Genomic DNA, 19,195 nt, shown 5'->3' with positions numbered 1-19,195 from the left:
ATTAGCAACAACAACAAAAGGAATAGATATTTGCAATGCAGTTGTAAATGCACTTGCTGAAAGATATATAGATCCCTCCAAAATTATATCAGTAACTATTGATGGTGCTCGCAGTATGACTGGAGAGGAAAATGGGTTCGTCAATTTATTTACCAAATATATTGGACATTCAGTTCTGGATTTTCATTGTATTATACATCAGCAGGTTTTATGCGCAAAGGCTAGTTTCAAGCCACTGGAAGATATTATGAGCATTGTAACAAAATTGGTCAATTTTATATCGGCATGCGCTTTAAATAAACGAAAATTTATAGAATTATTAAGTGAGGTAAACTTGGTGTATGTACAATGGTTTACTTATGTAGAACAACGTCCGATGGTTAAGTCGTGGGAAAGTTCTTCAAAGATTTGTTGGGTGTTTAGATGAAGTCAGACTTTTTTTACATAATGAGAAAATCATTGGAAAATGCAATCAATTAATGAACGTCAAATGGCTTTCAAAATTAACGTTTTTTAGTGATTTGTGTTTACATTTAAACAAATTAAATGTTAAACTGCAAGGTGTTAACAAGACAATTATTGTCATGTTTGATTTAATCAAAGCATTCAAAGCTAAATTATCAATTTTTAATCGTGATGTCATTTCCAACACCTTCCGATATTTTCCAAATACAAAAAAAGTCTTTGCAGATCTAGAATCCCATGAAAAAAAAGATCAAGTTAAATTGACAAAAGAGTTTTCTACAGTTATTCAGTCGATAATCATCGAATTTTCTTCAAGATTTACGCAGTTCAGGCAATTTGCAGAGACATCAAAATTTATTTTGCATCCGGACACAACAGAAACAGATAAACTCAATTCGAAGATTTTCGAGTGGCTGAATTTGGAAGATATAGAAATGTAACTAATCGATTTTCAATCTAGTCATTTTTTCTGTCATTTCTCAAATCGACAAAAGTTTGTCGATTTGAGAAATGACATTCCTGAAACCTTTTGTTGTTTAAAAAAACTAGTGATGGCTATATTATCAATTTTCTCCTCTACATATGCTTGTGAGTCATTATTTTTTTAAATGACTTTTATAAAAGACAGTTTAAGAAATAGAATGACTGATGAATCTATTTCCGCATGTGTATTACTAAAAGTGACAAAATATGAACCTCATATAAAGCATTTGGCATCTAATGTACAACAGCGAAAATCTCATTAATAAATTGATATTGATAAATTAATAAATTGATAATAGGTTAATATTGATTTGTATACGACAATGTGTATATCAAATTATGTGTTCATTATTATGAAATTCTATATTAATTTTTAAACTTGTCTCAATAAAATACTGCAATTAGTTTTGTATTAATTAATGTTAATTAATTAATTAGTTGCTGACATGCCCGGCACGTCAGCAACTCGATTTGTAAACTTTTGGCACGCAGACATAAAAAGGTTCGCCACCACTGTCCTAATGGATGTTTTATCTGGTCCAACAACAGCAGAGTGGCATTTAAGCAAAGCAGATTTCACTTCTTGTTTCATGAATGGACTGTTGTATTCTTCTATACCACTCAAAGTGAACAGAATTTGTTGTTTTTCTGATTTACATTTTTGGGAAAGGAACTCAGGTGGGGAGATAGAAGATACTACTGGTGTTTTAGCAAAAATCTCCCTGAGAGTGTCAACAATTATGTTCAAGGATGAAGAGTGTGAGGTGGTATATATGCATTTCATTTACCCAATTTTTATCCAGAACATCTGCTGCTGTTTGCAATTGTTATGGAAGATGCATATTAAATCTAAGATTCCTTTATGGTCTGATTTGCTCAGGCATGTTTCAAAGCAATGAGGTTTGTTATTGTTAGGGAAAAATAGAAACCGACTGGATGTTTTAAAAATTGCAGCTGTGGCAGCTTGTGTATGGAGGTTGTAATTCTTTGGAAATGCTTCATGGGGGAGGCTATTCCACAGCACTGAGGTAGGAAGAATGAAAGATTACTAAGAATATGCAGTTCAACTTTAAAGGAATATTGTACAGCTGTTGCTCGAGTTCCAGAACATCTCATAGAAATGGAATCATAATGGATGCTAGTTCTGCTGAACAGTCCATAGAAATATATGTTGAATCTCCCACAGAGGATATTGCTCATTAATCAACTGAACTGCCCTTTTCTGAAAGGTGTCAACAATTTTTAGAGAGGTCTTATGTGAACTACTCCAAACATGACAGCAGTATTCCAAGACTGGTCAGATTTGAGATTTATACAAATTAAGTAATTGTTCATCAGAGAAACATCATCTTAAGTGGAAAGGATGCCAAGTTTTTTTTGGAAGCTGATGATGCTACAGAAGTGACATGATTGTGCCAGGAAATGTTTGAAGTAGGAGTCAGTCTGAGAAGAGAGTGGTATTGACTGTTGAACTGAGCATTATTAAAGTAAGTGGAGAAGATCTGAGGTCTTTTTTTTGGGAAGAAAACAAGCAAAACTGTGTATTGGAAGAACTAATGTTGATTATGTTGCTTTCATCCAAATCACGTATACTGTGGAGATCAGTGTTCAGAGCACTTATTACAGATGATTTCAGATGTTTGCGCACCACAAAGACTGTCATATGAATAGGATGAGTGGCATGTGCTATCATCAGCAAAACTATAAATAGGATTTACAGTCAATGAAAGCAAGTTGTTTATATAAACCTAGAAGAGGGTGGGTGAAATGACAGAGGGACACTGGCATTGACAGGAACGTCTAAAGAGAGAACACCATCACCACTGTAGGGATCAATCTGAGAGAACACTTCATTTCATCAAATTACACAAGGATGAAAGCAGTTAAATTATGGAAACTAGTTGAGAAGCACTCGATGCCAGACCCTATTAAAAGCCTTGGAGATGTCAAGAGAAATGGCACAGGTTTCTCTAAGCCTTTCCAAGGAATGGGTCCAGAGATGCATGCCATAAGCCAGGAGATCTCCTGTGGATCTAGAGAGCAAAATCCATACCAGTGGTAATAGATAGCAGATCTCAAAGTGTTGAAGAAGTTGACTATTAATAACCATTACTTTACTTTACTTCTCCATTACTTTAGACAAAATTATGTAAGAGCAATTGGTTGACAGCTTGATGGTAAATATTTATCTCCCTTTTTGGGAAATGGTTGCATATTGGCTTTCTTTCATACTGTAGGGTGGATACCAACTGAGTGCAGTTTAGTGAATAAATAATAAAGAACAGGTGTTATTTCAGGGGTATATCATTTGAGCAGAAGGTGGTATTCAATTAGAATTGGCTGCCTTTGTGGTATCCAAGTAATTCAAGATTCTTATGATGTCTCTCTGGCAGAAGGTCAAAGGAGGCATGATATACAACGTTCTAGGCAAAGGAGGAAATTTGCCAAGGTCATCTTATAGAGGAGTTACACATTTGATGATTCAATGCACTATTGATAGAAGAGGAGCACTGTCACAGAACTGAATTCTGCTAAGGAAGAGAAGTTCAGCCAATCAAGTTTGTTCAATTTTTCATCATGATATCCATGATGTAGTATATGGTTGCTCATGCAAAAAAGAGGATATTACAGGATGAAGTGATTGCTCCCAAATAAGCTATCATCAGGGGGCAGATGGTTAAATCAATAGCAGGGAATGTTCAAGTAGCCGTATGGAAAAAGGTGTTGGTTCCTATATTCAAGGGAGAGATTATAGTTGTCAAGCATATGCTCCGCAACTCTTCCTCTGATATTAGTTCAGGCACTACACCATAGGATGTTGCATCCATTTAAATCCTCCATTAAAATTAAGGGGATGATAGCTGCATTATGATGCCATCAAGGTCATCCTGAGAGATATCTGCTGCAGGAGGTAGGTATATGCAGCATACTGTTTTAAGAGATCTGACTGAGAGTCTGATGGCAACTGCCTCTATGTTTGTGATAAGTGGGCCTTTCTAGAAGAGTTTTCCATAAGGATGCTTGCTCCTCTATGGGCAGGTCCATCCCCCATTCTGTCATTACCAACGATGGCTCCATTTTGTCATGCCAGATCATCATGGGGCTTCAAGTATGTTTTCAAACTTGAAGGGAAAAGCAAATTGGTTTATACTTCTACAATCAATGTATCAAAACATCGATGTTTTGACTAAATCCAAATTAAACCATAGAATGTTTTTATTATTTATTTTTGATGATAGCATCTTGCTTTCGATATTGTGAGGTTTTGTTTTCATTGACCTTGGATGTTTTTTGGAGAATTGTGGATGGCCAGTGTCCATCATTTCTTCTAGATTAGGAAAAATATCTAAGATAACATCAAACTGAACATTCTCTCTAGGGCACTACGTATACTGATTGTTTTAACTTCTTGTGGGAGAACAGAGATATCCATCACATCTATTAATGGGTCTGGAGGTACATTTTTGATCCTCTACAGTGCATGTTCCATTTTTTTTTTTTTTTCTAAATTATTGGATTCTCACATAGTGGGACCATTTCGGGCTTGTCCTCAGGAATTACTCTGAATCAATTTTTCTCAATGATACACTATAAAGAGACAACAAGCACATCATATCATTCAAGGATTTTGAGAAGGTGAGACCAACATAGGCATTAAGGTTCCTACTGGCACTTTCTTTACAGTTACCGTCTCAGAGTAGAAGGGTTTACCACTTTATGTTGTAAAAGGAAGAAGTGTGGGACATTTCTTCCTTTAGCAATATATAGTGGTAAGGTATGCTCTGCTTGGCTTTAATTTTTTAGATCTCTTTTTCAACCTTCCACATCTGGAATGCACTGGGTGATCTCACTCACAATTAGGGCATTTCGGTGTTTTGCTCTTACATGCTTTGTTCTCGTGACATTTACTGCCACATCAGATACATATGGCAAAGCCATGACAGGTAGTTGGAGAATGATGGAGAATGACCATACTTCTAACATTTAAAGCAACACAAAGAGTTCAGGATGTAGAGTTAACTGGGTAGTTTAGGTATCCTGCTTTCGGAGATGTTGGTGGCGTAGAGATGTACTAAAAGTAAGGATGATATTCCACAGGGAAACGGTGACCATCCCTATATATCAATATTCTCCTCATGTGTCACTTCTTAGTCTGTCATTTCAGAGTAGATCTCATTGTCAAGAACAAGGGGGGGATCCCACTTTGGTATTATGCCTCCAGAAAAGTTTTGTGGGTAGGTACTACCATGACTGATATTCTCCCAGCAGATGCTGTTCACAGCAGTTTTTCAGATTGTGTTGCTGCTAATGCTGTTTCAATGAGAATATCTCCTGAACAGTGTTTCTTCATTGATTGAGGATATCCTGCCAAATCTTTCCGGATGAAGAAGAGTGACAATTTCCCAAGTGGACATTCCCTTGCTGAATGTAAGAATAAGAAAGTGTAGTTACTGCTGTCTCCGATGTCTTCTGCTTTGTTTTTTTGTTAATGTTTCAATGGTTTCTGCACTGGGTTTGGGACTGTTAATGGTCCCTGATAAACAAGAGAATGAAAATTTCTCAGGAAAAAGTTGGTTCAGTTCCAGAGCTCCCCCACCCACAATGGGGCTACACATGGAGGCCAATCCGGTAAGTAATGATGACTTCACTCAAGAGTTGAACCCCAAAATACATTAATTGCTATCTCTGGCATCTGAAGAAGATAAAGCATTTTGTTAGAAACTGCTTAACATTAATGTAATGCATATCTACAAAATAAGAGAAAAGATGACTAAGAGGAAGTACACTAAAACTTTTGATCAGTACACATAGATCTTTTGAAGATACTTTAGAAACAAAACAAAACAATTTATTAATCATAATAAGTTAAATTTATAACAATAATAAACAGTAAAAATTCAATTAAATGTTTTAAATAAATCATTAAAATCAATGATTTTAGTAAATGTATGAATAGATATAGCACAAACAAATGTCACTCCTTTAGACATGCATAGTTTTATGAAAACTTCCATGATACTGGATTTGCAGGAAAAAAAAAGTTATAGAATTCCAGTAATAAACTAGAGGAATTTTTACTAACCCCTCCAATTCCAAAGTTATTCTTCAGCACAGGCAAAGGGAGTCCCAACTCAATAAATATGACAAGAGTTCACATGTACATGTATACAAGTAGCATACAAATAAGTATTACTCTTGATTAACTTCAGTTTCACAAAGAAATTAGATGAAATTACCACTTTCATCTCCACTTTAAAAATATAAAGGCATTAGAGGATTAATTACCTATGAGCTACATAATTTATTTATGTAGCTTTTCCTTACATCTGGAGGTTTAACATCATTGTTAAGATTTCTCGTTAGCTGAGTGGAGTCTCTCCACAATCCAATAAACACCACTATAGAACATGGATGTTTATGAAGCTATTTAAGTGAAAGATGAATTTCATGTCGAGGTGTGACACCCCCATCCAGCACCTTATTGGAGGTTTATAACTTTACATAGGTAGGACATATAAAACAAAATCTATATGGTTATTGCAACAATTATACAGAAAAAAAAAAAAGTTACTGTTTAGCTCCTTTGAGCACATAAAATGAATTAAAACATACTTAATTTACATACCCTTTTTGGTACAAGTCCACAGATATTATTTACAGTTTCAATAAACATACCATATGAAGCAAATCCAGTTACTATAGATGGAATGACCATGCCACACTAAAAACATTTTAGAAAAAAATAAAATAAATAAAAAGATTAAAAATGAAGCTTATAATATTTAGAAAATATTACATATTTTAATTAAATAATATTCGACATTTATTTTTAAAAAAATTATAAAGATAAATGCTCAGTCTATGATATTCTGGGTGTATCTTCCTTAAACCATTTATTTTACATTCCAGAGAATCTTAAGTAGAAATTAATGCAATAAAAACTAATTATTTCTCATTATAATATATTTTTGTAGTGGCAATGTCACAATATATTAATATCTGTGCATTAAAGCTTAAGTGCTAGGAAATGATTAAAATTGTATTTAATGCTTCCAATATTTCATCTCAGTTACAGATATCATCAGGGAGTACAAAATGAGACTTGTAACACATACACAAAGGCAGCACAAAACTAACTGAAACATGTGGAAGAAAGACTACAGTCCTAATTGGGTGCAAAGTCCTAATTGAGTCAGTTTACATCCTAGACTGCTGACAAGTGTCCATAGAGGGCACTTATCAGCGGTCTAGGATGTAAACTGGTATCTCAAAATATTAGTGTTTCTCATATTCTGGGTAGTTTTATGCAACCATATTTATTTATATTAGGCTGATTTTTAAGAGCAGCAGCAGATTCTAAAAACAGTCTTTCTCTTCTAAATTTACTGACATGGAGCTGAGAGGGGAGGAAATTTGTCTTTAGTTTGGAATTTGTCAAATTCCCTCCTGTCTCAGTTCCAGGAAAAAACATAAAAAATACATCTGCACACATGACTATAGTCAATTTGGCCTCGCAGACCATGCTTTGAATACAACTTGCAGAATCAATTGGGAAAAGACCATCATGCTCCATGACAGTAAATTCAGAAGAGAAAGATTGTTTATGGAATCTGCTGCTGCTCTTAAAAATCAGCCTAATTTAAATATGGTTGCATAAAAGTTCCCAAAATATGGAAAACACTAATACTTGGAGATCCCAAGTTGACATCCTAGGGTGTCGATATCGGTCCATAGAGGATGCCCCATCAAGTTAGGACTCTAGTCTTTCTTCCATGTGTTTCAGTTAATTTTGTGCTGCCTTTGTGTGTGTGTTACAAAGTCTCATTTTGAACTCTCTGACAATGTCTCTGCAACTGAAGCGAAATAAATACTATTCTTAGTGCTGATTCACTCCATTAAACTTTTATCATGAATATTAATAACATAAATTTTATATAAATTATATAAATGTAATATATTTAATAAACTTTTTAATAATCTTCAATTTCTCTTAAATTCTGACGTGTACCCTCAGGGGTTGTATTAGTAATAATAATTTTCGTCCAAATTAATCTATTAGGTGGTGAAGATTTAATGAGCACTCTGAAAGATAAACCAAAATTTTATATATGTTGTGTGGCAATATTGATAGTTTGTCAATTAAATTTTGTTATGTCAAAATAGTGACAGGTAGGCAGAGCTCAGATTACGTATTAATTCACAGCACCTTATCAGAAATGATAAGATGCTGTGAATGCAATATGTATACTTGGGGAGATGTTGAGGATTAATAGGAAATGAGAGTGGATACATAAGAGGTCTAACATGCTCGTAAACTATGAGGTGCCTTGGAATGTGAGCAGTAGCAGTCAAAAGGCAGAGTGGGAGATCATGAATGTAGCTACAAAAGCAAGCTGGCTCTTACTTGAATCCTTTCTTGGCTTAAGCAAAAAGAAGCTGATCATTCTAAAGCATCATCAGCTTCCAAAAAGCTTGACATTCCTTTCCACTCAAGATGGCACTTCTCTTCTGACCAATTACATGCATGTATATATCCTAAATCCAGGCAAATCTGGAATACTACTTTCATGTTAGGAGTGATGCATCTAAAACTACCCTAAAAATTCTTAATGCTGTTCAGAAAAGGGCAGCTTGGCTAATTAATGACATCTCTTCATCCACTTTCTAAGAGAAGATCAGTTTGTGCAATGTGTCTCTTCTACAGACATTTCCATTAACTGTTCAGCAGAACACATCCATTATGCCTTTCATTTCTGCTAGATCTACAGAAACTCAGGCAACAGCTACTCATCTCTTTACAGCTGAAAGGCATACTCAACAACCCTGCTGCTCTCAGTGATCTTTCATTCTATTCACATCAATTCTGTGAAACAACCTTCCCTAGGAAGCATTTCCAAAGGACTACAACTATGTGGTTAACAACAGACGTGTATGGCAGCAAAAGCGTGGCTGGCATAGTAGTGAATGGCAATGGCAAAGTGACTGAAGAGATGAAAGCAGAGTTACTGAAGATAAGGCAGAAGATGAAGCATATGAGGAGTGAAATTAGAGGAATAGATTTGCATGGAATTGTGAAGAAGCCTGGAATAAAAGATGGCAAGCAGAAAGAAGTATTCAAATTATTCAAGAATAACTCCATATTAGACGTGTATATTTCAGTGAAAAGGAACAAAGATTTGTTTTCCTGGAAGTAGAAGAATGAGCATAGTGACAGAGGAACTGGATATGAGGAGAAAGCAAACAAAAGAATTCATGCTGGTAGTAAGTATGAATAATTTGATTGAGAACAAGGAAAATGTGAGGTTGCGTATCACGATGTCGTCATGGAGAGTAAAACATAACGGTACAAGAATTCTTGATTAGCATTCATTTCAGTAAAATTATGGAGACTACAACCAATTTAGAAATAATTACTTTAATATCCTGGCATGTCGACCTTCATATTAAGGTCATAATCTGAAGTATATATATATATATATATTATCGTTCATATTTACTTGGTAGATAATGTTATAAAAAATTAGTTTGAATGACTATATACCAAGAATGAAAAAGAATAAGGTTTAATGTTAAGATACTACTAGTTTCATTTAATAAATCAACTTCTTCAGGTATCACAGGCAAAGAATTATATAAAATAACAGAGACATGATAAAATTACATCAACAGATCTAGTATAAAAGACAATAATACATTTTAAAACAAGAATGCGTGCTGGAGTTCCAAATGAAGTTGACTACGTGTGCGGGCGTGAGCTGTCACGAGTGTGCTCTCTCTCCCCAAAACTGGCAAAAATTCTTAAGAAATTCAACATTAGAACTTGCTTCACTACGTTTCCAAAACTTCGCTCCATACTAAATAGACCTAAAGTGAAACATCTCCCCTATTCAGTATCCAGGAGTCTACAAGATTTTGTGTGAATGTGGCAAAACATATTACGGCCTCATGGCTAAATCCATCCTTTTATATATGGAAGAATACCAAAGAGACATATCCTACAATAGGGCCAGCGCTCTCTCTCTCTCTCTCTAGCACTTTCTCTTCTCTATTAACTCAGATGAAGGCCGCCAACACCTCGTAGAGTGGCCGCAAACTTCTAATATCCATGTGTGTTATGGTGAACTCTAAAGAAAAATTATCGAATCTAGAGAAATAACCCTCGATTCATCCCATATTAACAACAGCCTTAGCTACAATCTTTCTGATGCACACATTGCAACTGTCCAGTATTGGCACACTCATGACAGCTCATGCACGTAGTCAACTTCAACTGGAAGTCCAGTGCGCATTCCTGTTTTAAAATGTACTGTTGTCTTTTATACTAGATCTGTTGATGTAATTTTATCATGTCTCTGTTATTTTATAATTCTTTGCATGTGATACCTGAAGAAGTTGATTTATTCAACGAAACTAGTAGTAGTAGTATCTGAGCATTAAACCTTATTCTTTTTCATTCTCGGTATATAGTCATTCAAACTATATATATGATGATTTGTTGTATTAACTTGGAATTGGGATATGTTCATACTTTTATATACTGACTGAGATCCGAGAATTAGAACAAACAATTAAATTTATTAAATACGCAACGTTTCATCGGAGTAGCAGACTTCTTCAGGCGTGAGAGAACATAGAAAGCCAATAAAAAACACTATAAAAAAACATTGAGTCACTATAAAACTATAAATTTGACTATAAGCCACAGTTAACTTTGATCTGGAGCTACAGTCCGTGTTAAAGTTCTATTGTTAGACACCTGTGCATGTGTGGCTTCACGAGTGCACCAATATCTGACAGCAGAGCTGAATGAGTTCGGTAAATTGTAGCTGAGGTTGCTGTTTATATGGAGAGGGTCCATGACAATTTCCTTAGACTCAATTATGCGGCGTTCTACCTCGTCATGGCATATGTGAAGGTTTGAAGTTGTTGTCCAGTTTATCTCATGTTGGCGGCCTTCATTATTTGTGTTTACTGAAAACAGGACATGGCTTGAGAGGGCACTAGCTCTGGCTCTTTTGTAAGCAATGTCTCTTCGGTGTTCTTCGAGACATAGGAGGATGGATTTTTCCATTTGACCATAGTATGGTTTTCTGCAGTCACATGTAATTTTGTACACACCTGGGAATTGCAGATGGTTGTGAGCTTGTTTGTATTTTCTTACACTTGATCTTAGTTTGGGACGAGTAGAGAAGCACGTTTTTATGTTAAACTTTCCCAAAATTTTTCTTAGTTTCTTGGAGAGCATGCTGATGTATGGCAAGGAGATATAACCTTTGGGGTCATCCTGTGTTTCTACGTTGTTTCATTGACAACAGTATAGTTGTTTATTGATAGTTTTTGAAGGTCTCTTTAAGATGTTGTTCATTTTTTAGTTCCTCTTCATCTGACAGTACAGATCTGGCACGATGTGCTAGAGTTGAGATGATACCCATCTTCTGTGCTGGATAGTGATGTGAGGACGCATGCAAATATCTGTCTGTGTGCATAGGTTTTCTAAAGATGTAGATTTTTATGGAGTCAGATGTCTTAGTAAGTTTTACGTCCAGAAAAGGTAGAGATCCATTTTCTTCAATCTCCATGGTTAATTTGATGTCTTGGTGGAAGTTGTTTAAGTGATTTAAAAAAGTGTGAAGATTATCAATACCATGTTCCCAGATAAGGAATATGTCATCAACATATCTAAGCCAAATTTTTGGCTTAAATGTAGATGACGAGATTGCCTTTTGTTGAAGTCCTCGAAAAAGTTGTGGCTAGTATTGGAGAGAGGAGACTGCCCATTGCTAATTCTTTATTCTGTTTGTAAATTTTTCCTTCAAATTCAAAGTAGCCAGAGTTAACACAATGAGATAATAGAGAAAACATCTTCTTCAAAATCTTGTTGCTTAAAATATGGAGAACTTCTTGCAATGGAATGTATGTGAAGAGAGCTACCACGTCAAAGTTCACCACGATGTCAAAAAACTTGAGTTTTATATTCTTAATTTTAGAGACAAAGTCTGTTGAGTTTTTTATATAAGAAGGAGATTTTCCTGCAAAACCTTTTAAGGATGATGCCAGATATTTTGATAACCGGTAGGTGGGTGAGTCAATACTATCTACTATATGTCTCAATGGGTAGTTTTCTTTGTGTACCTTCGGGAGACCGTATAACCTTGCAATGAGTGGATGTAAAGAACGAATGGAAAGGCATATGTTCCGTGGAAGTTCTATGACCTTTTGTAGAAGGTTATTAGTTTTGTTATGTATCTCCCTCATTGGGTCCCTCTCATTTTCCGAATATGTATCCGATTCTAACAACGTTAAGATTTTTTCCCGGTGGTCTGTTTTATTTAGAACTACAGTTGCATTTCCCTTATCAGCTTGTAGGATAACGATGTATTTATTTTTCTTTAGATTTTTGATTGCAAGCCTTTCACCATGGAAGATATTATCAGACGGAGGTTTTTGTTATACCCTGATAAATTGGAACATAAAATATTTCATCTTATCATTGTATAACAGAGCAAACATATAATAAGAAACATTATACCATGCTTTCCTCTGAGTATAAAAATAATGCATTGTAAATATATCAAATATTTTATACTATGAGAAAACAAATAAGTATGCATTTTGTACCACTCACAAATTAGTTAAATAATGATCGAAGTGTAGACCTTTAGCAAAGTTTAGTACTAAGAGATATAGAAAATTAGCACAAGTTCAAGATGGGGGGAGGGGGGGAAGATGAAGTCCAAAGGTCACGGAGCAGCAATGCGAAGGAGCTGTTCGCCCCAAGCAATCGCATGCCGTCAGCGCACGTGGGATATAGCGGAGAAAGCTGATTGCAGTGACGTGAGCCCATGTGAGTGCGTTGGGTGGACATCGCGGAATGCGAGAATCGCCGAGAAAGAAAGGTGAAAATATAAGGGTCTAGCACCTCTGAAAAGAGGCTTTTTGTTCCTGGACCTCCTGGTATTCGGCTCGCGGTGTCATGAGCAGGTGAAGGATGGCAGTGCCTACATTCCGGAGGGTTTTGATAGAGGCAACGGCAGAACTAGACATAGTATTTCCGCGGAAGAAATAAGCCCGGCCGTCCATAGAAAGCCAGATTGGAACACATGGACATTTCGTCTAAGGAGAAGCAGATTCAGGTAGGCCTTTAACGATGCAGAACCAAGTATTGATAAGTAGACTTTATTTGCATTTTGTTGACTGTGAATGATTTGTGGCACGTTGTTAAACCAGAGGAAGAAACATTAGTGATAATAATTAGGACTGAACTGCGGTGATGGAGAGAGGGTTACCTTAAAATCTTACTGTCTCCTATTGTGATAGAGTTACATATGTTCTAGGAGGTTAAGGTTTAAACCTCCTAGGGTAAGAAATTGCTATTAATGAAGGGATTGTAAAAGATATAAATGCTATTTTTATTTGATTGAACTACTAAAAAAATAGAGAGTTATTGTGATAATCATGCATGATTAAGGCATTTAAGGGAAAATATAAGAAATCTAACTTCAGAGATTTACAGTTTAATCAGTTTGAGTATACTTATATTATTGCATTGTTCTAATTCTATCCTGACTGTCAGGAACTCCCTTAAGGTGGGAATTAAGCTTATTGTATTGTATGTACACATTTATGATATCTAATAAACCTTGCTTTTGTACCCAACTAAGACTATCTGTGATTTCTGGAATCCGATGCACCGCTTATAAAAGAGTACTGCGAACCTAGGCAGGAGACTAGAATAAGATTAGATTTTGGCCACGTCTGCATAATTACATGGTATCACTTAAGTACTGTCTTGAGATCACCTCTTGATGACAATATTGTTTAATCTAAAAACGCTAAGTGGCGCAGCAAAATATAAATTTCTTAGTGTTTTACGAGGGGTTGATCTCAGACAATCTGATACTCTGGTATTGGCTCGATCTCGAGGCAATTACTTTGTGAACCAGATGTACCATGTGATATCCGAATGAGAGTTTAACAGGGATCTGAGTAAAAGGCAAAATGAGTAATTATATTAGAGATAGGGACACAACATTTTGCATTATTGATCGCAAATATTGCTTCCATGCAAAATAAACTCGCATTAATGGTAGGAATTAGTGAAAAGGCTTTCTCCATCTTAGTTAGAAATAGTTCTTTGGGAATGCTTTTAGATGCAAGGACAAAATTGAGACCTTTTCCGAGAATTTGTTCTTCGTCATGATTTAGAACGTACGAAGATTTCTTTATCACTAATTTTTTAAGTCTTTCTTGAAGATTATTAAGAGTTGGCTGTTCTTGTGTTGACTTGAGCGAATTGAACTTGCTGATGAGTTTATATTTATTTAAGTTTTGAGATCCTAATGCGTGGCATGTACTTATTTCTTTAATGTAATTCTATGACACGTGGTCTAAGGAAGCCGTTAATTGGTTTTCCAAATATGATTTTTCTGTAAAGAGAAAAGCTAAATTGCATTTGGTATCGTAAATCCTCTCCGTTAAAAGATCTAGTTTTGCTTTTGTATAGATTCGGTGTGCTCTTTCTGTAGTAATGACTTCCCTTAATTATAGGAATTTCAGAACAATGGAAGAAAACTTGCAACGTTTCAGGAAGATAAGTCTGTTGATAGCGAGTCCAGTACTTCTGATAAGCCTTCGTAAGTTGGAAATTACCCTCGTCAGAAGGGATATGATGATTTGTTGTATTAACTTGGAATTGGGATATGTTCATACTTTTATATACTGACTGAGATCCGAGAATTAGAACAAACAATTAAATTTATTAAAATACGCAACATGTTTCATCGGAGTGGCTGACTTCTTCAGTCGTGAGAGAACATAGAAAGCCAATAAAAAACACTATAAAGAAACATTGAGTCGCTATAAAACTATAAATTCGACTATAAACCACAGTTAACTTTGAACTGGAGCTACAGTCCGTGTTAAAGTTCTATTGTTAGACACCTGTGCATGTGTGGCTTCACAAGTGCACCAATATCTGACAGCAGAGCTGAATGAGTCCGGTAAATTGTAGCTAAGGTTACTGTTTATATGAGGAGGGTCCATGACAATTTCCTTAGACTCGACTCTGCAGCGTTCTACCTCGTCGTGGCATATGTGAAGGTTTGAAGTTGTTGTCCAGTTTATCTCATTGTTGTTCAATTTCAAGAAGATCGTTATCACTGAAATCTTTTGAATTTGAATCCAATAATTCTTTAACATCTTCTGCATCAACACCAAGGTCTTCACCAATTGCAACGATTTCTTGAACCAAGTTGTTCACAGGATTTTGAAAACACCTAAGTCATTAGCGCATTCTGGCAAAAGGTTTTTCCAAACAGCTGTCATGCAGCTAGGAGACACTTGCACCCAAAATTTTTCCAAAATTCTTGGAGCATGTAATCGATTTCCTCCCATTGTTGTTTCTACTGCCTTGGAGAATGTCTTTTTTAAGAAAATAGGCTTTGAAATTTGCAATGCCACCCTATGTCCATGGGTTGTAGCAATTATGTAGTATTTGGTGGAAAAAATAAAATTCTCACATTCTCAAACAGATCATTAAGAGAATTTGGATGACCAGGTGTGTTATCTAAAAGCAAAAGAGCTTTGAAAGCTAAGTTATTTCTCTTGCAATAAGCTTCAACCATTTCTCTCGGCCAGGAAACTCCTCAAGGCTTGCATATTTTTGCGTGGCAAATTTAAAGCTACGTTAATTAAAACTTTTGCCGCATATATAAAGGGATTGTTGCAATTAATTCCGCTAATCTGTTAATCAAATCCCACGTTAAGCAAGAGATACCTGTATGTGTGTATATTCTAGATGATGACCTTTTTCAATTAATTCAACTATTCCTGTCACAGCTGTAGTCTCCATCATTTTACTGAAATGAATAACGGTATAAGAAAAGGTAGTCAGTGTTTTGCCCAGGTATGATAGTGATTAGTTGAGATGGCAAAGATCATGAATGAGATATTAGCAGGGCTGTGTGAGGGGAAAGGAGTGCACTGGAGGAGGAAGATATCCTGAAAATAATAGAGATTGGAGCTTTTCATGAACAAACAGGACAGAAAAGGAAGAGGAACGCTGCTGATACAGAAGTCAGTAGCAGAAGTGTTATGCGCATTTAAAGTGGAGATACAAAGGGCAAACAGCAGTAGTGGTTTTGAGACTATTGTATGAGTTAGAATGAAATAGTCAGTTGGGTGTTGCTATAGACTTGGTAATGTAGATAGCAATGAGAAGGAAATGTATAGGCAAATTAGTATGGCAAAGAAGAAAAAAATATAATTAAAATCATCATTATTGATGACTTTAATTATAATAATATAGACTGGAGTGAAGAGATGGTATCTGGGGGAAAAAAGATTGAATTTCTGGACTTTTTGAGAGATAGCTACCTTTAACAGCATGAAGGAATATAAGGATCAAGAATCTTGGATTTAATAATCTCATCAGAAGGAATTATAAATGTGTCAAATCTTCCTTCAGTTGGTGAAAGTGAACAAGAAGTGATCACCTGGATGGTTGTCAGCCATAGGAGGACTTCTGTTAGAAAAGAATATACATAGAACTATAAGGTTGGTGATTATAACAAATTCAGGAGACGGTTTCTAGCTATATCATGAATAAGGAACTGGATGGGAAGATCAACGATGCTTGGGCACAACTGAGGAATTGGGCTGAGGCAATGTCTGAATATATTCCAAATGTCAGGAGATCAAATAAGCCAGGTGTAAAATGGTAAGATATGATCCTAAAATAATGTTTGGACTGAACCCAGCAATGTTCTCTCCAAATTTAGTTTCTATAGTTTTTCTTAACACTTTTCTCAAGTAAGCTTACATAAATCTTATCTGGAATAATCAGCGGAGAAATTCCTCTGTAATTTTTACATTCAGTTTTATTTCCCTTTTTATTGATGTGTACTATGAAAGTTCTACTCCAATGACCTGAAATTAAACCATATGACCAGAGTTTTGAAATAATTATACAGTTGCCAATGTAAAACTTTTTCCCACTACATTTCTGGTTGAATATCACATACTCAGCTGCATTTCCACTTTTCAGGTTTTTGAAGGTTTACATACTTCAAGTATTGACATCCACTCCTGATTGTATTCCTCTTAATGTGTTCTACAACTAACCTGTACTCTTTCAAAGTAATTACTCCATTTTTCATGTCATCTTTACCATCTGTGATTCCTTTTACATTACTCTTCTGGATTTCTAAGCTTTTTCAGAAGCCTCTAGAATATTTTGCCATCTTCCTGATATTTATTTCTATGTTCTTACCAAAGGCATTGTTGTTTAAGAGTTACTTGTATGCCATGAGAGGTTTCTTCAATTAAAATGAAAAAACACAAGGGACAAGTAATACTATTTATTTCAGGCTATCATCAGTGGCAACAAATATCAGGCTAAAACACATGGCCTTAAATAAACAGTATTACTTCTCCCATGTGTCTGAAAGTATCTGATAACAACTAAAGTCATACTGTGACTTCTGCATATCTAGCTTTACAAATTTCCTCACTTTCTTATAATTTTCTCTGTATTCTCTTAGAGTACATAATGATTTACCTGAAAGGAACTTTCAATATGCTTTTTTCTTCTTTCATGAATTCAAGTGAATTCATCTGCCATATGGCAAGCAAGAGAAAGAATAATTATAGCAGGTTGACACTGGTGCATAGTCATTGTAGGGTACAGTGGAATTATTGAATGAGCACTCCCTCAGTGTATATCATACTGGGGTAAATGATGCTATGCAATATGCAGATAGGAGGCAGATTATTAGGAGAACTGTAAGTGTTTACTCAGAGGTGTATCGGGTGTTAATTGGGTAAGATGTTAACACTGCTGTGAGAACAGATGGCATATTGCCATCTGTTCTCACAGCATATTTTTAAGGAATATGCACAACAGTTAGCTATGTCTGGTTATTTAATGAGTCTCGCAGCAGGTAGGGTTCCTAAGGAGTGAGAAGAAAGCAAAATAGTACCACTCCAAAAGCATGGTTCTAGAACGGAAGTTACCAGTTACAGACCAGTCTGTATAACTGCAGTTGTAGTAAAGGTGTTTTGAGAGATTGGTTAGGATAGAATAGAAGATTGGGTTAATGGACATAGTACGTTTTATGATAGTGAGCATGGATTTATAAAGGTAGATCTTCTTTTAGCAATTTATTTGCATTTTAAGACAAGGTGACGAGTGTGTTAGATAAGGGAGAATTATATTCTTGGACTCTGCAATACAGTCATATTCTTGGACTCTGCAAAAGCTTTTGATAGATTACCACGTGATAAGTTGGTGTATACCAGATACCAGCAAGTTGTGTATGATGGAGCAGTGTCTCAAAAAAGGAGGGTAAACAATGATATGTTCAAGAATTCTGTTCTTGGTACCCTGCTGTTTAACTTATTTGTAAATGATATATCATGTGGACTGACTGGGGATCTTCAGCTGTTTGCTGATGATGCAAAGTTGGAGAGAATTACAAGTAGCACCTAAGCAGTCGCTGAGATATTAATTCCTTTCAAGAAGATTTGAACAGACTTTTGACTTGGACAAGGGTGGGGTTGTAGTTTTAATATAAATAAGCGCAAGGTGTTGTATTTTAGAGTGCAGAAATATAAGGCAGTCTACTATACTGAAGGTGTTGTATAGTAGGAAGTGGATGAAATTTGAGATTTGGGAATGATGGTTGACAGCAGACTGAAGTTTAGAGGGCATATTGCAAGTGTTGCAAAGGCTGCACATTGTAATGCTGCTATGATATAAAGTACTCTAACATGTACAGATAAGGAGGTGGTTGTGCCACTATATAAAGCAATGGTGTGACCACACTTGGACTATTGTTCTCAGATTTGGTCGGCTGTTTTTAATGAGATGTCGAAACATTGGAGAGGATCTAGAGAAGAGTGACCAAGACAATCAGGACTCCGGAATGCTGGCTATGGACAGAGGTTGAAGAAATGTGGATTGCAGAGCTTGGTGGGTCGGAGGAAAAGAGGTAATATGATAGAGACATTTAAGTTAATGAGGAGATTTTATTGGATTAATCCTGACAGGGATTATAAATAGAGTAGAAATCAAGAGGGGAAGAGACCATTCTTGGAAGTTGTCTAAGAGTGTGATAAAGAGGGATGTGTGAGGAGTAGATTTTTTACATGAAGAGTTGTAGGTGAATATAATGCATTACTGGAATATATTGTTAATGTGGGGAGCGTTAAAGATATAAAAATTTGATATGATAAACATGTTATCAGT

General features: G+C 35.7%; 1 protein-coding gene across 2 annotated transcripts in view; it reads right to left on the bottom strand.

The window, feature by feature from the left end:
• Rrp5 (Ribosomal RNA Processing 5) overlaps positions 1 to 19,195 on the bottom strand; it is a 681,802-nt gene that overhangs the window by 329,050 nt on the left and 333,557 nt on the right. For both annotated transcript variants that reach the window (XM_090392300.1, XM_090392301.1), the window contains exon 19: positions 6,575 to 6,670. In XM_090392300.1, the coding sequence (XP_090248426.1) occupies positions 6,575 to 6,670 (96 nt within the window). The remainder of the gene's footprint in view (positions 1 to 6,574; positions 6,671 to 19,195) is intronic.

Source organism: Typopeltis vanoorti, chromosome 5, assembly GCF_054136105.1.
Source record: "Typopeltis vanoorti isolate ZY-2024b chromosome 5, IOZ_Tvanoo_1.0, whole genome shotgun sequence".
Classification (NCBI taxonomy): Eukaryota; Metazoa; Arthropoda; class Arachnida; order Uropygi; family Thelyphonidae; genus Typopeltis; species Typopeltis vanoorti.
This window is presented reverse-complemented; position numbering and strand designations above follow the sequence as displayed.